This window comes from Stegostoma tigrinum, chromosome 22 (assembly GCF_030684315.1).
Source record: "Stegostoma tigrinum isolate sSteTig4 chromosome 22, sSteTig4.hap1, whole genome shotgun sequence".
Taxonomy (NCBI): Eukaryota; Metazoa; Chordata; class Chondrichthyes; order Orectolobiformes; family Stegostomatidae; genus Stegostoma; species Stegostoma tigrinum.
The window spans coordinates 26423461-26448721 of NC_081375.1; the positions used below are offsets into that span (position 1 = coordinate 26423461).

Genomic DNA, 25261 nt, shown 5'->3' on the forward strand with positions numbered 1-25261 from the left:
CCATATGCTTGTCCAATCATGACTTAAATGTACTTAGAGTTGGCGAATCTACTACTGTTGTAGGCAATGCGTTCCATTCCCTTACTACTCTGAGTAAAGAAACTACCTCTGACATCTGTCCTATATCTTTCACCCCTCAATTTAAAGCTATGCCCCCTCGTGCTCGCCATCACCATCCTAGGAAAAAGGCTCTCCCTTTCCACCCTATCTAATCCTCTGATTATTTTATATGTCTCAATTAAGTCACTTCTCAACCTTCTCTCTAACGAAAATAGCCTCAAGTGCCTCAGCCTTTCCTCAAAAGACCTTCCCTCCATACTAGGCAACATCCTCATAAATCTCCTCTGCACCCTTTCCAAAGCTTCCACATCCTCCTTATAATGCGGTGACCAGAACTGTACACAATACTCCAAGTGCGGCCGCACCAGAGTTTTGTACAGCTTCACCATAACCTCTTGGTTCTGGAACTCGATCCCACTATTAATAAAAGCTAAAACACTGTATGCCTTCTTAACAGCCCTGTCAACCTGGGTGGCAACTTTCAAGGATCTGTGTACGTGGACACCGAGATATCTCTGCTCATCTACACTGCTAAGAATCTTACCATTAGCCCTGTACTTTGCCTTCTGGTTACTCCTACCAAAGTGCATCACCTCACACTTGTCTGCATTAAACTCCATTTGCCACCTCTCAGCCCAGCTCTGCAGCTTATCCGTCTCCCTGCAACCTACAGCATCCTTCGTCACTATCCACAACTCCACCGACCGTAGTGTCATCTGCAAATTTAATAACCCATCCTTCTACGCCCTCATCGAGGTAATTTATAAAAATGACAAACAGCAGTGGACCCAACACCGACCCTTGCGGTACACCACGAGTAACTGGTCTCCAGGATGAACATTTCCCATCAACTACCACCCTCTGTCTTCTTTCAGCAAGCCAATTCCTGATCCAAACTGTTATATCTCCCACAATCCCATTCCTCTGCATTTTGTACAATAGCCTACTGTGGGGAACCTTAACAAACGCCTTGCTGAAATAAAGTAGTTGAATATGAGTCAGTCTAGTACTGTGTACCATGTAGTCATTTTGTAAAGTCTTAATGCAATCAATTTGTGCAGTGAGATAGCAGTGAGAAATGGCTAGTAATTTTCTTGTATTTGTTGGATGAGGTAAGTATTGACCAAGCAGGGGAGGAGGAGTGGGGGAAAGAGAGGTAGTGAGAAGTCTTGCATCATTGTTCATAAAATTCTTTGGGTTGGTTCTTGAATAGTATTTGAACTGACACCGTAACTGATCCAAAGATTTCTCCTTCCCTTCTTCCAGTGCTTCCATTGGTTTGCAAGAGGCACATCATGGCTGTTTTACTTACGATTGGTGTGTGATTTGTGTCAGTCAAAGTTGCGACTTGCAGCATCTGCTGAAAAAAAGAGTAAGCTGGTTTTCTTCAAGGTTAAAGTGGCTTACTGGAGAGAATCAAGTTTTTTTTTTGGCTGCAGCAGACCAGGTTTCTCTGCAGGTATCATTAGCTTCTCTCTGGCTTACGGTCCAAGTTCTCCCTCTGACTGATAGACAATCACATGATTGTTGGCAGGTCATGTCATTGGTTTGTGGACTAGGGAGTAGTCAACTTCACTTGTTAACAACACCCCACTCCAGTTTGTGTGCTTCTGGAAACCATAGATAAGAGTTCACAGTAGGTGTCTTTTTTACTTTCAAAATGTGCAGGAATCTTAGTAAATCCCTGGAAATCAAAATTCTTTCTCATTTCAGTCCAATTTTTAAAATCACACCAACGCTGTCTTTACAAGTCGCATACATTTTGGTATGCTAATCTTCCACATGATTATACATGTGTAACAACTGCAGTACTGTTGTCTCAGAAGGCACAAGGACTTTTGATATGCTTTTCATTTTAAGGCTTTATTCTAAGCTCCTGTGCATTTCTTGGCTGTGCCTAGGGAAGCCACTATAATTACTGCTTCCTGCTCCTTGTCCTGGATTCTGCTGGCTGGTTGGTAGATTCTCACTCCAATGAATCTGTAAAGCTACATGACATACTAGTTAGTTGGTTAGCTCAGTTGACTGGTCAGCTGGTTTGTGATGCCAACAGCATGGGTTCAGTTCCTGTGCTGGCTAGTTACTATGAAGGACACTCTTCACCCTCTCCCCTTGCATGAGGTGTGGTGACCCTTTGGTAAACTACCACCAGACATCCATTTGACATGCAAGAGCAGCCCTAGTTCCAGTATGACTCTGGCAACTTTATCTTTGCGACATACCTTCCCAAAACCCCTATCTGCCTGCAGCCTTTTCTTTATTGGTCTTATCAGTGTCTATTCTGGCAGCAAGCTCAATCGTGAGTCCAACTTGATTTACCAGCTGCACCACTGCCAGTATGTGAGAAGCAATTCTAAGAAAATAGCACATCCAGTATAATATCTAAGTCCCATACCATGTGTGATGGATGTCTTCCAGTTTGCCTTCCACATTCGCTCCCAGTTTTGATTTCCTGTTAGATTTGCTAATATTGTTTCATTGGTGTCTGGTGCCTTTCTTATTTAAGTGTTCTGGTAGTTTTGGGTTTCCTTTCCTCTAAATAGGTATCCCATCAAGTCCAGTGGTAGATCATTGGTTATGTGCATCTGCTTTCCATGGGAAAGCCAGATGTTAGTTAACACTAGAGACAAAAAAATACTGCAAGTAGTGGAATCTGAGGTAGACAAACAAGAGGGTTATAAGTGAAACATTGACTTCTCCTTTCCTTCAGATACTGCCTGGCTTGCTGTGTTCCACCAGCCTCCTGTTTGACAATTAGTGTTACTTAACATAGACGTTGGGGCTTGGAAGGAGGGGGATGATGGTGAAAGCAGAAAATTGGGTTACTCACTGAGCAGTGAATATTATTGTACTGTTGGTGGTCTTGTTGTATTCCTCTGTATGCCATCTTTGTCCATGGCAGGTAATGAAAATCTTAAGGGTACCATTTTAGGGTGGTACTGGAGCCATGTGCAACTCTCATGCTTATGATGTGAGGAGATATTCTCTACACCCAACGAGCAAGTCAATTATTTGAGGGTGGGGAAAATTTTGTTGCTACCATGCAAGATATCTTTTTCTGAAATGTTTTGCTATGTTGATTTAAACTCAAAATTGAATTTAAAATTGCAATTGAATGTCAAGGTAATTTCGAAGTCAAAAAGTTCATACTTAAGATTTGTAAGTCGTTGGTGAATGCTGACTAGCTCTAAACAATTCTTATTCAAAATCCTTTTTGTTTTTTGCTGATCTGTACCACCAGTCATTCATTTAATTGTACCCTTTAATTTAGCAAAGTGCTACATTTTCACGGACATTTAGTATTCAGGCTGCAAACACTGAATAGATGACCCAAAGATGTGTGCTCGCAGTCAACTATCTCATTGCTTGGACAATTTGGTAACCAACAACTTGAATGGTTCTGACACTGTACCTGAAAACAGTTTTGATAAGGGTTATAACATTTACCCTATTATGGATGAAATTGACTCCAGAGATATAGCTTTAAATATAAAGGAGACCTTCGTTGCTATGTTTTGAAGCCTCAGGCACTGTTGTTCCCAACTGTCTTGAGTTACTCTTCGGTCATACTAGTTTGTTAATCTTATCGTTTAATGTTCCTTGAGAGTGGAATTGCTCAAGGTTTTGTGGGGCAGGCCTCGTTGTGTTCCCTTGGTTAACTGACTCAATTCCTTCTACACATGGTTACCAAACACATCAGCAGTGTTATAGGACCATGGAAACCATGAAGAGAGAAAGCAGGAGATGTCAGTGTCAGCAGTTAGTCCACACTCCTTTTATTTTTGGCATCTCCCTGTTCTTTACTATGTTTTCAATAGTTCTACTGACCTTTCCTTTCCATTTCTATATGGACAAGCATCCCTGTTCATCAGCCCCTTGGAGGTTCTTGACAGCTGCATGATTGCCAGTTTGGTTTTGCAAATATAATCTAATTAGCCCTTTATACAACTGGGATATAATGATTCATGTTTTGTGAGGATTGGCAAACCTGTGGGATCCGTGTTTGGCTGTAGATGCCTGATACTCAATGTAATAGAACATAGAACAATACAGCGCAGAACAGGCCCTTCGGCCCTCGATGTTGTGCTGACCTGTGAACTAATCTAAGCCCATCCCCCTACACTATCCCATCATCATCCATATGCTTACCTGAGGACTGTTTAAATGCCCCTAATGTGGCTGAGTTACATTGGCAGGCGCAGGGCATTCCACGAGCTTACTGCTCTCTGAGTAAAGAACCTGCCTTTGACATCTGTCTTAAATCTATCACCCCTCAATTTGTAGCTATGCCCCCTTGTACAAGCTGACATCATCCTCCTAGGAAAAAGACTCTCACTGTCCACCCTACCTAATCCTCTGATCATCTTGTATGTTTATATTAAATCTCCTCTTTAGCCGTCTTCTCTCCAATGAGAACAGACCCAAGTCCCTTTCTTCATAAGACCTTCACTCCAGACCAGGCAACATCCTGGTAAATCTCCTCTGCACCTTTTCCAATGCTTCCACATCCTTCATGTAATGGGGCAACCAGAACTGTACGCAATATTCCAGGTGAGGCTGCTTTAGTGTTTTGTACAGTTGCAGCATGATATCACGGCTCCGCAACTCAATCCCTCTACCAATAAAACCTAACACACCGTAAGCCGCCTCAACAGCACTATCAACCTGCGTGGCAACTTTCAGAGATCTGTACATGGACACCAAGATCCCTCTGCACATCCGCACTACCAAGAATCTTTCCATTGATCCAGTATTCTGCCTTTCTATTATTCTTCCCAAAGTGAAGCACCTCACATTTATCCACATTGAACTCCATTTGCCACCTTTCAGCCCAATTCTACAGTTTATCCAAGTCTCCCTGCAACCTACAACATTCTTCCACACTGTCCACCACTCCCACCTACCTTAGTGTCATCTGCAAACTTACTAACCCATCCACCTATGCCTGCGTCCAAGTCATTTATAAAAATGACAAACAGCAGTGGTCGCAAAACAGATCCTTGAGGCAAACCACTAGTAACCAGACTCCAGGCTGAATATTTTCCATCAAACACCACTCGTTGCCTTCTTACAGAAAGCCAGTTTCTAATCCAAACTGCTAAATCTCCCTCAATCCTATGCCTCCGTATTTTCTCCAATAGCCTACCATGTGGAATGTGGGGGTAATTGGGGTACCAGTTTAATAGTTAGCCAGGACTGAGTCTTGATTTTTTAATAGTGTAATTTCTCCTGTGCAAATATTTACTTATCTGCAGCAAAAACCCCCTCACATCTGTTTAAATGGATATTTTCAGAGAATTCCAGGAATAGGTTAATGGGCCAACAGAAAACTTGATTTCCCAGCTTGTTTCCTCAGTGTCTGCCACATCAGGAATTTTGCAGGAATCTGATGTGCAGTTCCCGTCTATACTATAACCATTATCTGGCCATTGGAAAATCTGCACCAGCCTTCTGCCACTGAGATTCTAAATTGTGGTTTCATGTTGTATGTGACCTCCCTCTGAGGATATGTATATTCTTGCTTGCTCCATGTAATCAGGCACCAGTACAAATGTATACCAATCAACTTTGTATGTTGTGATCCTCTTCAGGATTTTTGGTCAGTGCTATAAAGTCAGTGATTTGGCTGAAACTAACTTTTGAGATTGTTATGGGCGAATCTACATTCAGAGTAATCAGTTTGTTTAAAGTACACATTGGCCACAAACAAAATAATCGTTTTGTGTCAGCAGTCTGTGGGTTCTCAAAACTTCCTGGACTGCTGTGTTCCCTGAAAGTTGAAAACGTTTGAACTACTTCTGTCTTAACTTTGAGAGTTTTGAATTTAGAAATGATTAAAGAGTTTTGTCCACTGTCGTGGCAACTTGTTTTTAGCTTTAGAGTCACACTGTCACTCTTAGCCAGTAACTTTTATCATTAAATCTAGCTAGTTTAATTGCTGGATGTTAGATTATTCGTCACCTTTCCAAACTCTTCTGTTTTTCTTCCCTGTGGAATTCAAATTGTTGAATATATTTGTTTCTAAATCCCAATTAGCAAGATTCAGAATTAAAGTATATGCCTCCTCGTGATGGGTGAACTGTGACAGAAACCAGAATCGTCAAATCCTTAAACTTTGCAGCATATTTTTAATCCCAATCCAATGCAGAATTTGTTACAATGATCCAAACTTTTTTTTAAAAAACGCTTCAATCCAAATCAGTCATCTCCAAGCAACAAATGACAGGAACAAAAAAAATCCATTTGTTTCCCTGAGGAATTAATAGCTATGCTCTTAAGGAACAGAAAGATATCAATTATGAAGCTAAACAGCAAACTGCTTTAAAACCACATTCAAACTGGACAATGAAGAGTTAACCCACTTAAGTCATGCAGACATTGTCTGCAAACCCATGGAACTACAGGGACTGCTTTTCTAGCCAGTTTCTTTTTCACTACAGGATATAACATTCTTTCAACACTGTTAGAGATTCAGCAATAGCATTTCAGTCAGTTTCTGGTGAGTGTACTTAACATGCAGATATGTGGCTTTTCTTCCGAGGCCCAATGCACATGATACCTCAAGCTCTTTTCCTTTGGGCTGAATTTGCTGTGGCCAGCAACATCTTGTTCTGTTTCATCAAACCTTGGAGTCTGGGAAGTGACCAGATTGCTGTTGCGCTCATGTCAGTTTCTCCATTGCTATGTTTATCTTTTACCAGTTCTTGGAATTGAATGAGGCTACAAATTACATTTCTCTGATGCCCTAGCATTAAAATCTTTATTCCAAGTTGCAGAACTCAACTTGTCTCTCTTTTTGCTGTCACTTTCCCTTAAAACTACTCAATGATTCTGTCAGATGAGTGGTCTGCCTTGTACTTTGCAAAATCTGGTAGGTGGCTTTAATATTGTTTGTCTCTCTTCCTTAGCTTCACTATTACCTCTCTTTCAACATCTCTCATCTGCTTCCATCTTGTCTCCTTGTTATGCTGCACAAAATGCTGTCAGGATTTTCACTTCCTCAGTCCACTGACTTACATTTCTGCATTAGTCAGCACCTTATTTGTCTCTTTGTCCTGTCAATAATAGCACACCTATCTTCCTAAAACCTTTGACTCAAAACTGGCCAAACATTTGCTGCTACTGCTGTTGCTATCCACCCTTAACCTGATAGAGCAACAGTCATACTATTTCATTTAAGATAATAAAATGTGAGGCTGGATGAACACAGCAGGCCCAGCAGCATCTCAGGAGCTCTCTGATGAAGGGTCTAAGCTGATGTTTCGGGCCGAGACCCTTCATCAGAGAACTCCTGAGATGCTGCTGGGCCTGCTGTGTTAATCCAGCCTCACATTCTATTATCTTGGATTCTCCAGCATCTGCAGTTCCCATTATCACTGATACTATTTCATTTGCCTGTTTGTGCATGGACCCTGTCATCCACAGTTCTTTCTCATTGTCAGAGTCATTCAAAATCTGTACAACCTGGACCCAGCCCAGACGTTCTACTACTATCAAACAAAGCAAGTTAGAAAACAATACTTTCTAATAGCCTAATCATTCATTGTGGTTTTTCCCAGTTGCTGCTGCTTTTACCTTACACCAATTTAATACAACTTTGTTCACACACATTCACATTTACAATTTGTCAGCTTCTAAGCACATAGACTAAATACTGATATAGACTTACACACTTAAACTAGCTTTCCTTTTTATTTTGATTTTCCACAACATTCTTGGAAGTATTACAGTAATCTAAGTTATTTTCTAACCTTGTCCAAGTGGGACTTTGCATCCCACCAGACTTTTTGCTTCTCTTATGAGTTCCTGGGATTCCAATTTCTATCGATTTTAACTTAATTTTGTTCCCTTATCCACCAGTTGTTGCCTCCTTGGACAACTGACTACAGATGCTGTCTCCAAACATGTTGCCATCCAAGCAACCATCACCTTAATTTGCTTCTCATCTCCACAATTATTTATTCACCCCTGTCCCATGGTCATTCTTACCCTTCTCTCACTAATTCTTGATTTACCTACAGGTGATTCTGGCCTGTTGTGCATTGCAGGGTTAGTTGATATGGTGGTTCTGGGCTCCATGCTCCTTTTTGCCTTATTCTACTCTAGTGTCTCCATGTTGGACTTCAGTGGCCTGCTCATCCAAGCATTAGACTGACAACCTCCGTACAGCTTGAGAGAGGGGCTGTTCAATGAACAAAGATTTCTTTTATATTTTTAATTCCATTTGTCATGTGACCACAGGAGTACAAGACAGTTACAGTATACATGTTTCATTACAAGGCTGGACCAGTCCTTGATTAGGATAGGCACTGTCTATTGTAAGGCTAATCAATCTCCCACTGTACTTAAACACAGTGAATGTGTCTCTTGAAAATCCTAACTGGTTCCCATTGACAGTATCTCCCTGTAATGTTAATGTGTTTGTACTTTTACATACATTATCATTGTACTCTTTGTGTAGCTAAATGACTCGTCTTCTGTATTTCTGCAGTTCTGAAAGAAGCTCACATTCAATATGTTTTACATCTTAAAGCCTCAATCAAGTGTTATCCAGCCTGCTGTATATCTGTGTCTTCTGCATATCTGTCCAGTTACCTAATTAATTTCTGTACCTAAGAGCCATGGTCCCACCAGAGCAAGTTTCTGAAGAAGGGTCTAGGCCCGAAACGTCAGCCTTCCAGCTCCTCTGATGCTGCTTGGCCTGGTGTGTTCATCCAGCTCAACACCTTGTTAATCCACTAGAGCAGTTTGTTCAATTGTTTGCAAATGGTTGCTGTTATTACTTGAAGTGATCACAAATCGACATTCTAAGTCTACTTTTATAACTAATTAAATGCTGTTTGTGATGTTTGTCTCGACATTTATTGGAAGGGAATTAAGATCTGAATCCAAGTTGGCAATTCCAAGGAAACCAGCTCTGTAAATTTCACGTGTTCATGTTCCAAGTAGTTCCAGTTTTTTTTAATTGGATCTATTTAATAGATCCAATGTGGTTTTAATGTGCTATCATTTATTCTCAGACATTTGAAGTTTGCTTGGAGTATAAAATATATTCCTATAGTGTTTGCCACTTTAGTACAGGTTTGTTACATAAACCCCTTTTCTGAATATTTTACACTGTCAAAAAAAGTCAGTTTATTGATAAACTCAGGTTATAAAACTAGCACTTAAAACCTGTACGTGGGAGATGTTAATTGGATTTTTGTTATCCAGCCATTCATTGCCAGTTTCCTAAAGTCTGACCAGTTAATCCAAGCTACATTGCCCAATTAATTTGTAGCAAAGAACAGTACAGCATCAGACATGCCCTTCAGCCAACCAAGCCTGCCCTGCTTAATGCTGCCTTTTTAAATTAAAACCCTCATTTTACATGATCTCTATCCCTCGGTTCCCTGCCTATTTATGTATCCAGCAAGATGCGTCATAAATGTTGTGTCCACTTCCACTATCTCCTCTGGTAGCACATTCCATGCACTTAAAACCCTCTAATCTTAAAAAAAAAACTTGGCTCTCATATCTCCTTTACACTTTTCCCCTTTTACCTTACATCAATGTCCCTTAAGTAATTGCCATTTTTCCACTGGGAAGAAGACTCCCATTTTCCATTATATCCATACCTCTCATAATTTTGTGAACTTGTGTCAGGTTACCCCTCAGTCTCAGTTCAAGTGAAAGCAAGCCAAATTTGTCCAAACTCTCCGCTTAGTTAATAGCCTGCAAAGCAGGCAACATCCTTGTAAACTTTTTCTGTGCCCCCTTTAAAGCCTTCACATCCTTCTGATAGTGTAGCAACCAGAACTGTGTGTAATTCTGTGGTCGAACTAAAGTTCAATATGACCGCAACATAACAACTATGTTTATTCCCTATTACTCCAACTAATGAAGTTAGTTGGAGTACAGGGTAGGCATCTCAGTGAACGTTTCAATTCAGCTGAAAATTTGCCGTGGGAGACCTTGCTGACTGATGCCTTGCTTGGAGAAATAATCATTTTCAAAAGTGTGCTGATATATATAAAATGAACTGAAGATTTAACATCTTGCATTAGAAACTAAAGTTTGATACAAAATCCAAATGATTATGTTAAATTTAAAGAAATTGGAATAAAAGTAGTCTGTGTACTACTTGGAGCATTCTGCAGCAACAAAGCCAGCTCCATCGTTTGCAGCACCAGGTTGGGTAGGACCTCTGTATGTCGTGACGCTGATGTTTGTGTACTGAGGGTCTACGCACCACTTAATGCAGCTGCACACAACAGTAGCTAAGAGGATGAGGGCAGTGTTAGGTATTTCCTTCTTCCCCCTCCCCTTATCCAGAGCTTTTTACATGCTGTCCCCAATGATCTGGTCCATCCTCAACCTCCAATTTTTTTTTCCCTTTATTTATTAATGGGATGAGGGCATCACTAGCTAGGGAGCATTTATTGCCCATCTCTAATTGCCCAGAGTCAACAACATTGCTGTGGATCTGGAGTCACATGTAGGCCAGACCAGTTAAGGATGGCAGTTTCCTTCCCCAAAGGACATTAGTGAATCAGATGGGCTTTTCAAACAATCGATAATGGATTCATGGTCATCATTAGATTCTTAATTCCAGATATTTTATTGAAGTCAAATTCCACCATCTGCCATGGTGGGATTCAAACGCAGATCCCCAGAATATTATCTGGGTCTCTGGGTTAACAGTCCAGCAATAATACCACCAGGCCATTGCCTCCCAGATGAAGTAGAAGATGACTCAGGTGACTGCTAAGGTACTGGATCAGGGAATGGGCCAGACAACAGCAACAGTGACGCTAATACCATTATTGGGTGTGAGAATTAAACTGACACAGTAATCCAGAATTACTTCATCAAGCAAAATTCCCCAATGTTCTTCAACAATCTCTTTTCAGTAACGGTGAATATGTACATTTTCTTAGTTGATATACTTTGTAAATGGATTGCAGTTAACATGCAAGAACCCCAAAAAACCTCTGTGTACTAATATTTACAATCTACAATTGAACATTTGTATGTTTTTTTTATGTTCTTACCAAAGTGAATTTCACAATTGTAACATGATTTTCCATCTGTGACCTTGTTTCCCAGTCTCTGAGTTACTGATTCTTTCCCCTTTCCTTTGCTTCAGCAATGAACTTGGTCTATGGATTTTTTTTAACATTAATTTGTTAATTTTCCACCTTCAATAGCATAATTTTTCTCTTTTATTGTGAAATTATCCCATACATGATTTTTGCTTTACATTGGTCCCAACCCTTCACTTAAACGATCTTTTAAGGCATTACATAAAGGCAAAGACTTGGTCTGGGTCATTTTTCATATAACTTCAAAATAGAACCCCTTCAGATTCTTTAACCTGTGTGGTTGAATATCTGCTAGACATAGATGTGTTAATTGTGCAACTTTTTAGCATGATGTGAGATCATATCTTGATGTGTCCATGTGGGGGAGCCAGTGTTACTACTATTTATATCAGGCCTTTTTCTAGCTATCTTCCTCTTGCTTTAAAGATTTAGGCACATTTTTAATGCATACAGTCGTCTTTGACTTTGAAACATTTCATGTTCCCAATGCTTAATAATCTAACAACAAATGTTAATTAAAATCAGTTTGTTTCTGGACTTAATAATTTGATGTTCATTGCAAATTCATTGGGTCCAGAGCATGGAAGTGGCTGGGCGATTGGTTTGGGACTTAGACAGTTGGAGATTGGTCTCACTCTTCCCACACTGGGCTCAATGTGGAGTTCCTTGGCATCTGCAGTGGTCACAACAGTAGGTAGCCCGGAGACTCCTGGAGAGCAGGCCAAAGCGGAAGAGATTGCACCCTTGTAGGAAGTACAAGCCAAGCATGGCTAAGAACTTAAGAAAGACTTGAAACTTTAAGTTTATTCTTCTACTTAATACTAAGAAGAATTGTAGTGTTTAACTTTGAACCTCGTTTCTTTATTTTTCTACTTTATACCTAAGATTTTGTACCTAGGTTTCTTTATACCTAAGATAATGCTGGGAACGTTGACTTTGTACACTTCTCACCTTACTTGTACTTCTGTACTTGGGTAAATGTGACAATAAAATCTAATTCTGATTCTAATTCTAAAACAGGCTAAACAAAGACATTTGAATTATGTTGCCCTTAATATGAGAATTAAAAAATACCTAGGGTTTCTGAATTAACTGTATTGGATGTGAGTTTGCTCGCTGAGCTGGAAGGTTAGTTTTCAGACGTTTCGTCTGTATTGGCTCCAGAAAACAATAAATGGAGATGATACCTGGTGAATTCTGTATCTTATGTGTGTCTCTCTCAATATTAAGACCAGTACTCATGGACCTGGACAAGCATAGCAGGTCAGACGGCATCAGAGAAGCAGGAAAGTTAATGTTTCGGGCTAAAACATTGACTTTCCTGTTCCTCTGATTCTGACCTGTTGTACTTGTCCAGCTCCACACTTGTTGATGCTGGCTTCCAGCATGTGCAGTACTTAGTGAATCTTAGTCATTAAGACCATTACCATCTGACTTTTATGAAATTCTTGCCAGATGGATTGTATGCACTGTTTTATACTTGCAAAATCATTTTGTGGTTTGATAGAACAACAGAGTAAAACTTAATGGACAACAGCCCCTTAAGGCGAACAAATTTAATTTAGAATACGTTTAATTGCCTACTTCCCTTTGAAATCTTTTGAAAGGATTTTTGTTATTTTTGGAAGACCAAAAACAAGAGATGACAAATAGAATTTTTGATGTGTTTGTGATTCTGGTATTTCACTTGAGCTTCTACTTTCAAGATAATGTTTTTATGAAGTTGCAGGTAGATTTGGGAACCTTCTCTGATTGGCAAGGTGCTACCAGTGCTGTTTGCCAGGGACTTGCACTGGGATCTCATTCTTTGACCAAGTAGTGTAAAAGACAAACAGCTCGCCTGTCATTTGGCTATTGCAGAGAACAAGTGTGGAAAGGAAAGCCAATTAGAAATATGAACTAGGAGAAGGGAAGAAACCCGATATAGAGGGTATCAAATAAAACCACTGCCCTGTCTCACTAGGACATGAACAGACAAGCCACTTGCTTGAATCATCAACAGTACTTGTTATACATGGAGACCACGCTTATACTGCTAAAACATACTATCCAGCCGGAAAAGCCAGCAAAACTTGCCAACGATGGTCCATCTCATCAAAATAGAGCTCCATTGTTCTGCACTTAGCAGCATCTGCTCATTTGAAAGACAAATAATATCGTACCATTACTGTTTATTAGCTCACCGAACTGATGTGCAATCGATATCTGCGGTTTAATATTTGCACGTTTCCAGCATTTTAAAGAAAACCGGACATTTCACACGCAGAGATAGTAAGAACTGCCGATGCTGGAGTCAGAGATAACACAGCAGGCCGGGCAGCATCAGGGGGGCAGGAAAGTTAACGTTTCAGGTCGGGACGCTGCCAGAAAGGTCAACTTTCCTGCTCCTGTGATGCTGCCTGGCCTGCTGTGTTCCTCTAGCTCCTCACTGTGTTATCTCATTTCACACGCAGGCCCTGTTGTTTTCACGTTAATTAAAGGGCTCACATATTTTCTCCTTGGTAGTGTGTGAGCTTGCAGCTTCAGAATGACTCTGACCTCGCTTCACCTGGCGTCCCCGGTGCAGAGACCCACCCCCCATTCCACCTGGGTGGGGGGAAGCTGGAGTAGGAACCCCTCCATTCAACCTGTTTGGGGGCCTGGAGCAGGGATATAACCCCCCACCCATTCAACCTGGGTGTGTGAGGCATGGAGCAGGAACATCTCCATTCAACCGTGTGTGGGGCATAGATCAGGATCTCCTCCATTCAACCTGAGTGTGGGGGTCTGGAGCAGGGAGACACCCCCGCCCCCACTCGACCTGAGTGTGGGGGCATGGAGCAGGAACATCTCCATTCAACCTGAGTGTGGGGGGGTGGTGCTGGAGCAGGGTTTTCCCCCCATTCGACCTGAGTTTGGGGGCGTTTCTTGGCAGGAGCAGGGAACCCCTCCCCATTCAACCTGAGTGTGTTGGGGGGGGGTTCTTAGCTGGAGCAGGGAGCCCCCAAATTCAACCTGAGAGGGTTGAAAGCGTTAGGACCCATTACTATCACCGGTTGGGCAGGAGAGGGTCACCCCCACCCCCAGGGGCATCTCAGATTGTCCTGAAATGTCCAACAGTTTAAGGTGGTTAACTCGCCGAGAGCCCCATCTGGAAATGTCTTCATTGATGTTCCCTCTTTCCGGAACTGGCGGTGGGAGAATGCTCCCGGGAGCGCTGAGTTTATGTTCACAAGGCGCGTGCACGCGGGGTCGGTGCGCGTCACCGAGGCGGAAGCGCGGGCCGGCTGTGTCTCGGGGATGCGCCCGTGTTCCGGCTCATTGTGGGGATCGGGGCTGAGCTCGAGCTGGTGTCTCTGAGCGAGACAGCAGCGCCGCTGCGTCTGCCCGTGTGTGTGGGACTCTTACCCCCCCCCCCCCCCACCTGGGGGGGAGAGCATTCCCTGCTCCCGATGGCTTCCCGGGTGGATTATATCGCTCCGTGGTGGACTTACTGGCTACACAACTTCCCGCATGTCAACCTCCGCTTGCAGCCAGTTGACAGCACCTTCAACCCGCAGGATGGCAACTACCAGCAGGTCAGGGACTCTCCGCACTTGGTCTGTTTGTCTCACTACTTTGTATGTTTGTCTGTCTGTCTCTATGTGTGACGCCGTGCCTGTCTCTGTCCTCCCAACCCATTCCCCTGTCCACCGGTCTCTCTGCCCCCCCCCCTCCCCCCCCCCCTCAACCCACTCCTGTGTCTGTGTGCCTTCCAGTCTGTCTCTGTCCCCCAACACACTCTCACTCCCCTGTCTACCTGTTCGCATCCACCCTCTTACTTCAGCTTGTCTGACTGTGCAACCCCTCAAACTACTTGTATGACTGATGGTTACCCGAATTGGGCCTGTATGGGCCCCACCCTCCACGCCTGCTTACCTGTCTCCACCCCTCTGCTTCCAATTCCCTGCCTGTGCTGCCCTCCACCCATGTCTGCCCCTCTGTCTGATCATGCCTCCCTTTGCATCTGCCTGTCTTGGTCTGATTGTACCATCGCATGCATGTTTGTCTGAGCCACACAGAATCCACCTTTCTTCTCTCTGCATCTATCTACTTATCTTTGCCCTGCATCTGCCTATCTGTCACCCTCTCTCCCAACACCATATCTGTGTATTTGACAACCTGTGTCTGTATTATCTCTGATACAATTTTAAACCCATATCCCTGTCAGACTTTACTCCACTGCCCACCTGTCTGCCTGTTTCTTGCCATGTCGCACAGTGGGTAAAGGGCAAGGATTTGCATGTTGAAGATTTGATTGGCTGCCCGCTGCTTCTAAGTCCTCAAATGATTTTTCTAAAACTGAGAAATAAGCTCCCACTACTACAACATGCAGTATATTTTTAGTACCTCTCCCATCCTGACGTCCAACATCTTACCCAGGTCTCTCTTAGATCTTGTCTCGCTCCCTGATGGACTTCTGCATTGTTTTTACACAGATGTGATATTATACAATGTATAAAATTCTTATGTGGATCATGCTGTGATTTTTTACCTTTACAACTATAGAAATCAACTTAAAGGTGTTTCCTAAGCAGCTGTTTTTGTTCTTTGTTTGCTGAGTTGTACTATATTTAATAATGTTTTATTCACAATGGTGCTTTTTAACTTTTCACTGGTAAATTTAAAATGATTTTAACTGAATTGAATAAATTGTGAAGAATAGAAAAATATTGAGGAATTAGCAGCCCCTCAAGTTTCCAAGGAAGATGTGTTTTCTTGATAAAGTAGGTCTTGGAGAATATAATCTAGAATGAACAAATATATTGAATAGTTGGAACCAAGCCAGGAAGACCAGGAAATCCCAGACTCAGTCACAGAGCTAACATCCCTCTGTCATGGGAATGGTGTGTATTTGGCCTCATTCTCAGACTAACAAGGAAAGTCAGCCAGAGTTCCCAGGTTCATGACATTTTTTGCAGTAAGGCTATGAACTAGCCTTCAAATGATTTTCAAAAGAATTTGATTCATAAAAGGAAATCCTTTGTGATGTCTGTAATAAAAACAATGTGAGCTATGCATTTTAAATGTAATCGTAAAGTTCAAAGAGGGCATTTAATGCAGTTAATTGAAAGGAAGTAAGGCTCGGGTTTTTTACTCGAGCAATTAAATGATGAATGCAGGAAATGATCTGTTTAGATTTTTCCAATATAAAGTGTCAAAATCTGGGGCTATTAAAACTTTCAATTGTAGTAACATAGATTTAAGAAAATTCCATTTCAATACCTACCTGCCGTTCTCCACATTTAATTGTCAAGTTTAGCTGTTGTGGTAACGGTCATATTGTGATTTGTCCCTTGGAATTTAAAAATAAAGTAATGTTTGTGTTAGTTAAAGTCTAATGTCAATTTTGTAAAAGAAAGTTGTTGCATTAATTATTGTTGTGAAACTATAGCTTCAAGTTTTTCAAGATTGTAAGGTAGACATCAGGCATGCATGACTAAAAACTATGAACTAATACCAGACAATCTTCTATTGCTAGGTTGTATTACTCAGTCCAAAATGCAAATTCTGATATTTATTATGATCCTGTTAGATTCCCTACAGTGTGGAAACAGGCTGTTTTGGCCCAACAAGTCCACACTGCCACTTGGATCATCTCACCCAGACCCATCCCCCATAACTCTCACACCCCTGAACACTACAGCCAATTTAGCATGGCCAATCCACCTAGCCTGTGCATCTTTGGACTGTGGGAGGAAACCGGAGCACTGGGAGAAAACCCACACAGACACGGTGAGAATGTGCAAACTCCACACAGACAGTGCGTGAGGCTGGAATTGAACCGGGGTCCCTGGTGCTGTGAGGCTGCAGTGCTAACCACAGACACCGTGCCATGGATTTTACATCCAGAACATATTGCAGTTATCTTCATCTGCGTAATGCAGCAAATTTTACTGAAGCATTAGAAGAAAATACAAAAGTTTAAAATTATTCCTCCTTAATGATGCTGAAGCCTTCATATACTTCCATTCATATATATAAAATTACACTTGTATCAATTACAAAGTGTGCTTCATATACAAGTCATTTGATTCTTCATTCCAAAATACATTCTGCTATTATATTCGCATTATTTATCACAGGTTAACCATATTGGCTTGAGATTGAAATACTTTGCATATTTTTCCAAGCTGCATTCCCAAATTTTTCCCATCTTTTCTCATTTCCTCCAGAAATCTCATGATTGACTTGTAGTTCTTGTTGAAATTTCAATGGTGAGAAATTCATCAAGAAGGTTTAACCCACTGCTATGTGTCAGTTGAATGTTGCATTAATAAGCAGCTCTGGAACAATTTGCCTTTGGCTGCAAAGTACAAAATTAGCATCATTCTAAAGGCTTGGAGTGAATATGAGAGCATTTTTACAGAACGCCTTGTGTAATTTTACCCTTATTTAGATGGACTGATAGAGTCACATGGCATGGAAATAGACCCTTCAGTCCAACTAGTCCATACTGACCTTGTTCCCAAACTAAACTAATCCCAATTGCCTGCATGTGGCCCATATCCCTTCAAACCGTTCCTATTCATGCAGTTATCCAGTTATCTTTTATATTTTGTAACTACCTGCATCCACAACTTCCACTGACAGTTCATTCCATGCACAAATCACTCTATGTAAAAAAGTTGCCCCTCATGTACTTATTAAAACTTTCTTCTCTCACCTTAAAAATATGTCCCCTAGATTTGAACTCACCCACTCCAGGGAAAAGACCCTTGCTACTCACCTTACCTGTGCCCCTCGTGATTTTATCAACCTCTATAAGGTCACCCCTCAAACCCCATGCTCCAGTGCAAAAAGTCCCAGGCTACTTTTATTACTCAAACCCTCTATTCCCAGCAATGCCCTGGTAAATTTTTTTCTGAATCCTCTCCAATTTAATAATATCCTTCCTATAGCAGGGTCATCAGACTGCACACAGTACTCCAGAAGAGGCCTCACCAACATCCTGTACAACCTCAACTTGACATCCCAACTTCTATATTCAAAGGATTTAGCAATGATAGCAAGCGTGCTAAACACCTTCTTAACCACCCTGTCAACTTGTGATGTAAACGTCAAGGAATTATCTACCTGTACCCCTAGGTGTCTCTATTCTACAATACTACCTAGGGCCCAACCATTAATTGTATAAGAACTGCCATTGTTTGTTTTACCAAATATAATACCTCGTATTTAGCCAAATTAAACTCCATGTGCCACTCCTCAGCCCATTGACCCAATTGATCAAGATTCCTTTGTCATCATAGATGACCTTCTTCACTGTCCACTATATCACCAATTTTGGCCTCATCCACAAACTTACTAACCATGTCTCTTATATTCTCATCCAAATCGTTTATATAAATGACAAACGAAAGCAAGCCCAGTACTGATCCCTGTGGAACACTGCTGATCACAGACCTCCAGTCTGAAAAACAAACCTCCACCACCACCATCATCTATCTCCTATACTCAAGCCAATTTTGTATCCAATTGGCAAGCTCACATTGAATCCCATGTGATCTAACTTTACTAATTTGTATACCATATAGAACCTTGTCAAAGGCTTTACTAAAGCCCCTGTAAACAATGACTACTGATCTACCCTCATCAATCATTTTGGTTACTTCCTCAAAAATCTTACAAGTTTGTGAGACAGATTTCCCTTGCACAAAACCATGCTGACTATCCCTATCTGTCCTTGTCTCTCAAAGTTCATGTAAATCCTTTCTTTCAGAATTACCTCCAACAACTGAAACACCACTGATGGCAGGCTCACAGGTCTATAGTTCCAGGCTTCTCCTTACAGCCTTTCTTAAATAAAGATGCCACATTGGCCTCCCTCCAGACCTCCAGCACCTTACCCGTGTTTATAGATGATGCAAATACTTTTGCTAGAGGATTTGCAATTTCCTCCCTAACTTCCCACAACATTCTGGTATCCACTTGATCAGGCCCTGCAGATTTATACACCTTTGTTTTCTAAGACCTCAGTACTTCCTTTTCTGTAGTGGGTACTGTTTTCAAAACATCAATATTGATTTCTCTGAGTTCTCTAGCCTCCATGTTTTCCCCAAAAGTAAAAACTGATGTGAAATATTCACTTAGTATCTCTCCCAATGCCTGAGTTTCAACACATAGATGACCTCGCTGATGTTTAAAGGGCCCTGTTCTCTCTTTAGTTGCTCTTTTGTTCTTAATGTACTGGTAGAATCACTTTGGATTATCCTCAACCCTATCTGTTAAGGCAATCCCATATCCTGTCTTTGCTCCCCTGATTTCCTTCTGAAGAATGCCCCTACAATCTTTATCCTTGTCAAGAGATCCATTTGAACCCAGTTGTCTATATCTAATAAGTGGTTCTTTCTTATTCTTGACTAGAACATCCATATTTTTGTTCATCCATTGTTCCCTAATCTTACCAGCCTCTCCCTTCATTCTCACAGGAGCATAGTGCCTCTGAACTTTCGTTATCGCACCTTTGAAAGCCTCCCACTTGTCGGTTGTCTCTTTACCTGCAAATAGTTTACTCCAATCAATATTTGAAAGTTATTGTTTCATACATTAAAATTTGCCTTGCTCCAGTTAAGAGCGTTAACTTTTATAGAAGGGCCCCCCTTTTCCCTAACTATTTTAAACTTAATAAAATTATGATCACTAGTGCCAAAGTGTTCCCCTACTAACACTTCAGTCATTTGCCCTGCCTTATTTCTGAAGAGAAGATGTGAAAATTCAAATTTCTGCTTCAACTTAACTTTGAATGCTGTCCTCAAACCGTTGATTACACTCATTCTTATTTAAATATGTTTTGTTGATTTTCTGGATAATGTTCCACAGACTGTTGATGTTATCAGTGGACATCCTGCATGGTTAACTTGGCTTCACTTCAAATGTACATAGCAATTCTAATTTTTCTGTCCTGGCAAGGATGAAATTCAAATTTCCTGTGGGGAAAATCTGTGACTTTTTAAAGTGACTTTTAACTGCTTGAAAATGCACTTTTTCATTTTTGTGACTGCAATGTTAATATTCCTCTGAATGAGTATATTGATTAGTCAGTTGTTCGTTCATGATCAAATACATCAAAGCATCTCACATTGATCTGTTTGCATCAATAATGTGAGCAAGTCAATCATAACATCGTTACCATTTTATTGGCAGATTTATAGGGAGTGGTATGCAATTGTTAATGTGTAGAGAATGATGCTTTGATGTTGCCTTTTATGTCATTGTGACATAAGGTTTTATTTTCTTAGCCGCGTTGGAGCAGGAAAAGAAATGCAAATCAATTGAATTGAACTAAAAATAAACTTGAAGAATGGGCAGAATTGGGGGTGGAACAGAATTAGTTTTATATTTCATATAATGAAGCTATTTCCAATACTTAAACAACAAATAATACTGTAATATTTTAAGCATCTGACTTTATAACCTAAACGCACACAATCAATGAGCCCGGGATAATTCAAATTTTTCTGGAGTTGCTCACAGACTTACTTAATGAAAATTAAATATTATCAGTAAAGTATTCAGCATCTTGGTCCTTGGCTTTTTTAAAGTGATACGTGGTTCTATTCGACACTGAAGATTTTAAACAGCGTCGCTAATTGTAATAGCTTTATGAATGTTGATAAGTCAGCTTTGATGTTGATGGAACTGTTGTGATGAGTCTCAGTTTACACGCTGAATTATCTGTGTGTTGCTGTGTGCCAGCTGTTGTGCTGCAAATGTGACAAAGCAGCAACTGGTAGTACAATGTTGAAGGAAATGTTCCAGTGATTTAAATAGACTTGACCTTTTTTTGGTTGATTAGCAGATTGAGAAGAGCAGGTGCTGCTGCTGTTATAAACCATTTGGTAGTTGGTTTAGTTTCTTGTGGCACAGTGGTAGTGTCCCTAACTCATGAGCCCCAATGCACAGGTTGAAATTTGCTCCACAAGTGTGTTAGAAGATCCATGAACAGATTGGTTGATTTTGTGGGCTCTTATGGCACAATGGTGGTGTTCCTACCTTTGAGCCAAAAGGCCTGGGTTCAAGTCCCAGATGCTCCATAGTTGTGTTGTAACACATCTCTGTAGGTTGGTTAAAAACATCTTTATTCTGCAAGGCACCAATTCTAACTTCTTGCAGTCACACATCTGGAGCTTCCATCAATGCAATAAACAATAATATGTTTATTAACGATGCAGTGTACTGAAGGTTCTTTACGTTTTGGAAATGTAGACCAAGTCGAGTATTAACTGAAATAACTAATTTTGCATGTGTTTTGGTTGTCTTTTAATATACCGTGTGCTTATAATGGTTTATTAAAAAGAACTGATTCTTCAGGTGTGGGAGTGCTGGTGTTGGACTGGGGTGGCCTAAGTCAGAAGTCATATGACACCAGGTTATAGTTCAACAGGTTTATTTGAAATCACAAGCTTTCGGAGCGTCGCCCCTTCGTCACCAGGTGGCAAAGGATCTACACTCCGAAAGCTTATGATTTCAAATAAACCTGTTGAGTATAATGTGGTATTGTGTGACTTCTGACTGATTCTTCAGTAAAGTGTTGAATAAGGACTGCGTTGTCTGTAGCTCTCAAGATAGATGAGGTGTTAGGTTAAGGTCACATATGTTTGGTCTGGTGTTTCCTGCTACTATTAAGGGGGGGAAAAAAAGACTAAGGTGTTTTCTGATGCAAACAGCATGACCAAAAACAGATTAACTGCTTGATCTTCTTGGTGCAAGGTTCAGGGCTGGGTTTGTTTATATAGTAACGATACTTTAAAGTGATTCCTGAAGAGCTTCAAGACATCCTGGGAGCATATAGCCCTGACGTGAAGTATATCCTGGAACATGCTAGTATTGTTTACAATGTTCAGAACATCACGAGAAATGAGAAATCTTCTGTTGTGCTTCTTTGACTACACTTGCACCTCTTCACACAGCTGTAAGCCATACTTTGGGCTCCTGCTTAGTTCATGGTTAAATTATTTTCTATTATATGACTCCAGGATCTTATGACTTACTTCGGCCAGTTACTAACTCTGTCATGTCTGAGTGATCATCATGTGGCTCCAAGTGAACTTTGCTTTGTTTGTTTTAGAAGTGGCAAGACGGGCCCAAACTTCTGTTCTAAATTGCTTTTGCTTAAAGGCATCACAAATGTTGGTGCTTTTTTTTAAACAAAAACCACAATAAAATCAATTTCATTGTTGATTTTTATTCTCCTTGTATGACCATTCCCACTGCTTTAAGATTTGCTGATGATTAGAACGAATAATAGATTTAAAACCAAATCTGTGATAAACGTTGATTCGTGAGTGACAGAATCTAATTGTGTTATTTTGCAACCTGATTTTTTTTGAAAAGAGCAGCAGTTTTTGTTTGAAAGGATTCATTGTTTTTGTTGTACAACATGCCTGGTTTCAATGATGTCCTGGGCAAACAAGCAGGCAAAGGACCCAAACTGGCCAAAGCAGAGATGATGAAACTAATGCATTCTGTTTTTAAATGTTTGAATGCTTGAATGTGCCTCATTTCCAGGATGTCAATACTAATTTTTGTACGAAGTTTATCTTTAGCCATTATGTTATTACGATGCATCAAAAAAAATGTGTGGGGGAAGTTGCCTTCAGCGAGAAATATTTAAAATCAAGAGACTTGCATTTCTATTGAGTCTTTCATAATTCCAGGGTACCTGTTTTATACTCAGTTAAATACTTTTGAAATGTATACATTGTTTAATGTAGAAACACAGCAGCCAATTTGCTCACAATATGCTCTTTTAAATGCCCAACTATTTCTTGTAGGTACTAATTGAAAGATTGTTAACCATGTCATGGCGATAACTTTTTTACTCTTTGTATAGTGCCCGTTGGCTTTTTTAACATTTTTCTGTAAAGAGAGAAGTCTCAGTTTGACATGTAATCAGGTGGCCTACAACCTGCAGAATGCTGTGCTGTCTCAAAGCAGTATTGGAGTGTAAGCGTAGATTGTATTCAAGTTTCTGTGTTTGGATTTGAACCCATGATATTTTAACTCAGTATTGTTTAATCAAGGCTGGTACTGCTTGAGAGACTTGTTATATCACAAGTGCGTAGCATATTTTGGATCGCCAGGAAAAGAGAATAGATCAATGAAGTAACTTATATTTTCTAGTTTTTATTTAATCTGTTGTTGTGAGTACTTTTATACCCAAAATGAAATATCAAGTTGATGCCAATTGAAATTGCTGTGGTTTAATTGACTTGAATGCAGCTTATCACCATCAGGAAGAAGAGATCACATCCAGACTGAGACAGAGCCTGAGAAAGGAGAGAGTTGGGGAATTTAGAGGCAGCTTGGGAATTCGGTGCAGAGGAAAGAGGTGCTTTCTGCTTGCTTTTTTTGACTTATAGTTTGCAAGGATATTTTTAACTGGGTCAATTGAAGCCAAGGATCAGAGGCTCAGCACAAAAGCGTAACCTCACAGGTGAACTGTAAGTGAATAGAGGATTGGCCAACTGGCAGAAGGCAGACAGTAGGGATAAAGGGGCCTTTTTCAGGATGGCAGCTAGTGAATAGTGAAGTTCCACAGGGATCAGTACTGGAACCACAACTATTCACATTAAACGTTAATGATTTGCATGAAGGATCTGAGGACATTGTTGCTAAGTTTGCAGATGACATAGATAGGTGGAAGGACAGGTAGTGTTGAGAAGGCACAGAGGTCACAGAAGGACTTGCCAGGCTGAGAGAATGGTCAAAGAAATGGCAGATGTATTACAGTCCAGGAAAAGGTGAGATTACATACTTCAGTAGGAAGAGGTGTAGACTGTTTTCTAAAAGGGGAAGGGCTTTGGAAATCTGAAGCATAAAGGAACGTGGGAGCCCTAGTTCAGATTTCTCTTAAGATTAGATTAGATTCCCCACAGTGTGGAAACAGGCCCTCTGGCCCAACAAGCCCACAGCACCACTTGAAGTATCCCACCCAGACCAATAGTCCACACACCCCTGAACACTACGGGCAATTTAGCAAGGCCAATTCACCCAACCTGCACATCTTTGGACTGTGGGAGGAAACCAGAGCACCCGGAGGAAACCCACGCAGACATGGGGAGAATGTGTAAACTCCACACAGACAGTCACCTGAGGCTGGAATTAAACCCGGGTTCCTGGCGCTGTGAGGCTGCAGTGCTAACCACTGAGCCACCGTGCTGCCCTAACCGGTCAACTGAACTTGCATTTTAACAGTTAGGAAGGCAAATACAATGTTACCATTCGGTTAAAGAGGGCTAGAATACGTGAGCAGAGACTGCTGAGATTGTACAAGGCTTGAGGATTGAATGGGGTTGAGAAACATATCAGTCATGGTTGAATGGTGGAGCAGGCTCAATGAGCCAAACAGCCTAACTCTGCTCCTATACCTCACGATCTTAATACTATACTAGATCTGAGCTATAACAAACCCTGTATCATGAGACGAGGGAAATGTGTCGCCATTGATTTAGGGGTTTGTTGCAGCTGTTTAGCTTTTGCTATACAGCAAGATATAGATGTGGGTTTTGTGGCAGATGGGATCTGGTGAGTTAATTGTAAGAAAAGAAGGATCACTGTCTTGAGATGGCATTCGATCAAGTCTTGTGTTCAATCCTCAAGATCAATGTACTGCACTTCTGGAGGCTGAATTGGTCAATGCACTGAATAGTTGTTGCATACTGCAGTCAGTACATTATTTGGAGCTTTATCAGTATTGAACAATAGGAGTGATTTGAGGTTAATGAGCTTTATAGTTTACACTGGCAGATTCATTTATGTAAGTGATTATTAAAAGTATTATCACCAGCTGAAATCCCCATGCTCCAGGAAAATATTGGGATGCTTGTGAGCAAAATTAAACACAAAATTGTGCATTATGCCATAATATTTCCTGAGAACAAAAGAGCATTTACTTTATTAAAACAGTTGTTTCATCCCACATGAAGTACAGGTCCATAAGCTTAAAATAGTCTTAGTTCAGTGATTTAGCACATCTGAACAAAGTAGTTTTTAAAGGATCACGTGGATTTTAAAAGTCAAAGTAGATTGTCACACCCAGCAAGTTATTAGATAGAAATACTAAATTGAGTTTTACAAAAGCCTCGGTTTAATAA

General features: G+C 40.8%; 1 protein-coding gene across 1 annotated transcript in view; it reads left to right on the forward strand.

Annotated features, from left to right (window-relative positions):
* Positions 1 to 14424: 14424 nt before the first annotated feature.
* ttyh2 (tweety family member 2) overlaps positions 14425 to 25261 on the forward strand; it is a 135638-nt gene continuing 124801 nt past the window's right edge. The window contains exon 1 of the mRNA XM_048555650.2: positions 14425 to 14701. Within this exon, the coding sequence (XP_048411607.2) occupies positions 14576 to 14701 (126 nt within the window). The 5' untranslated portion in view covers positions 14425 to 14575. The remainder of the gene's footprint in view (positions 14702 to 25261) is intronic.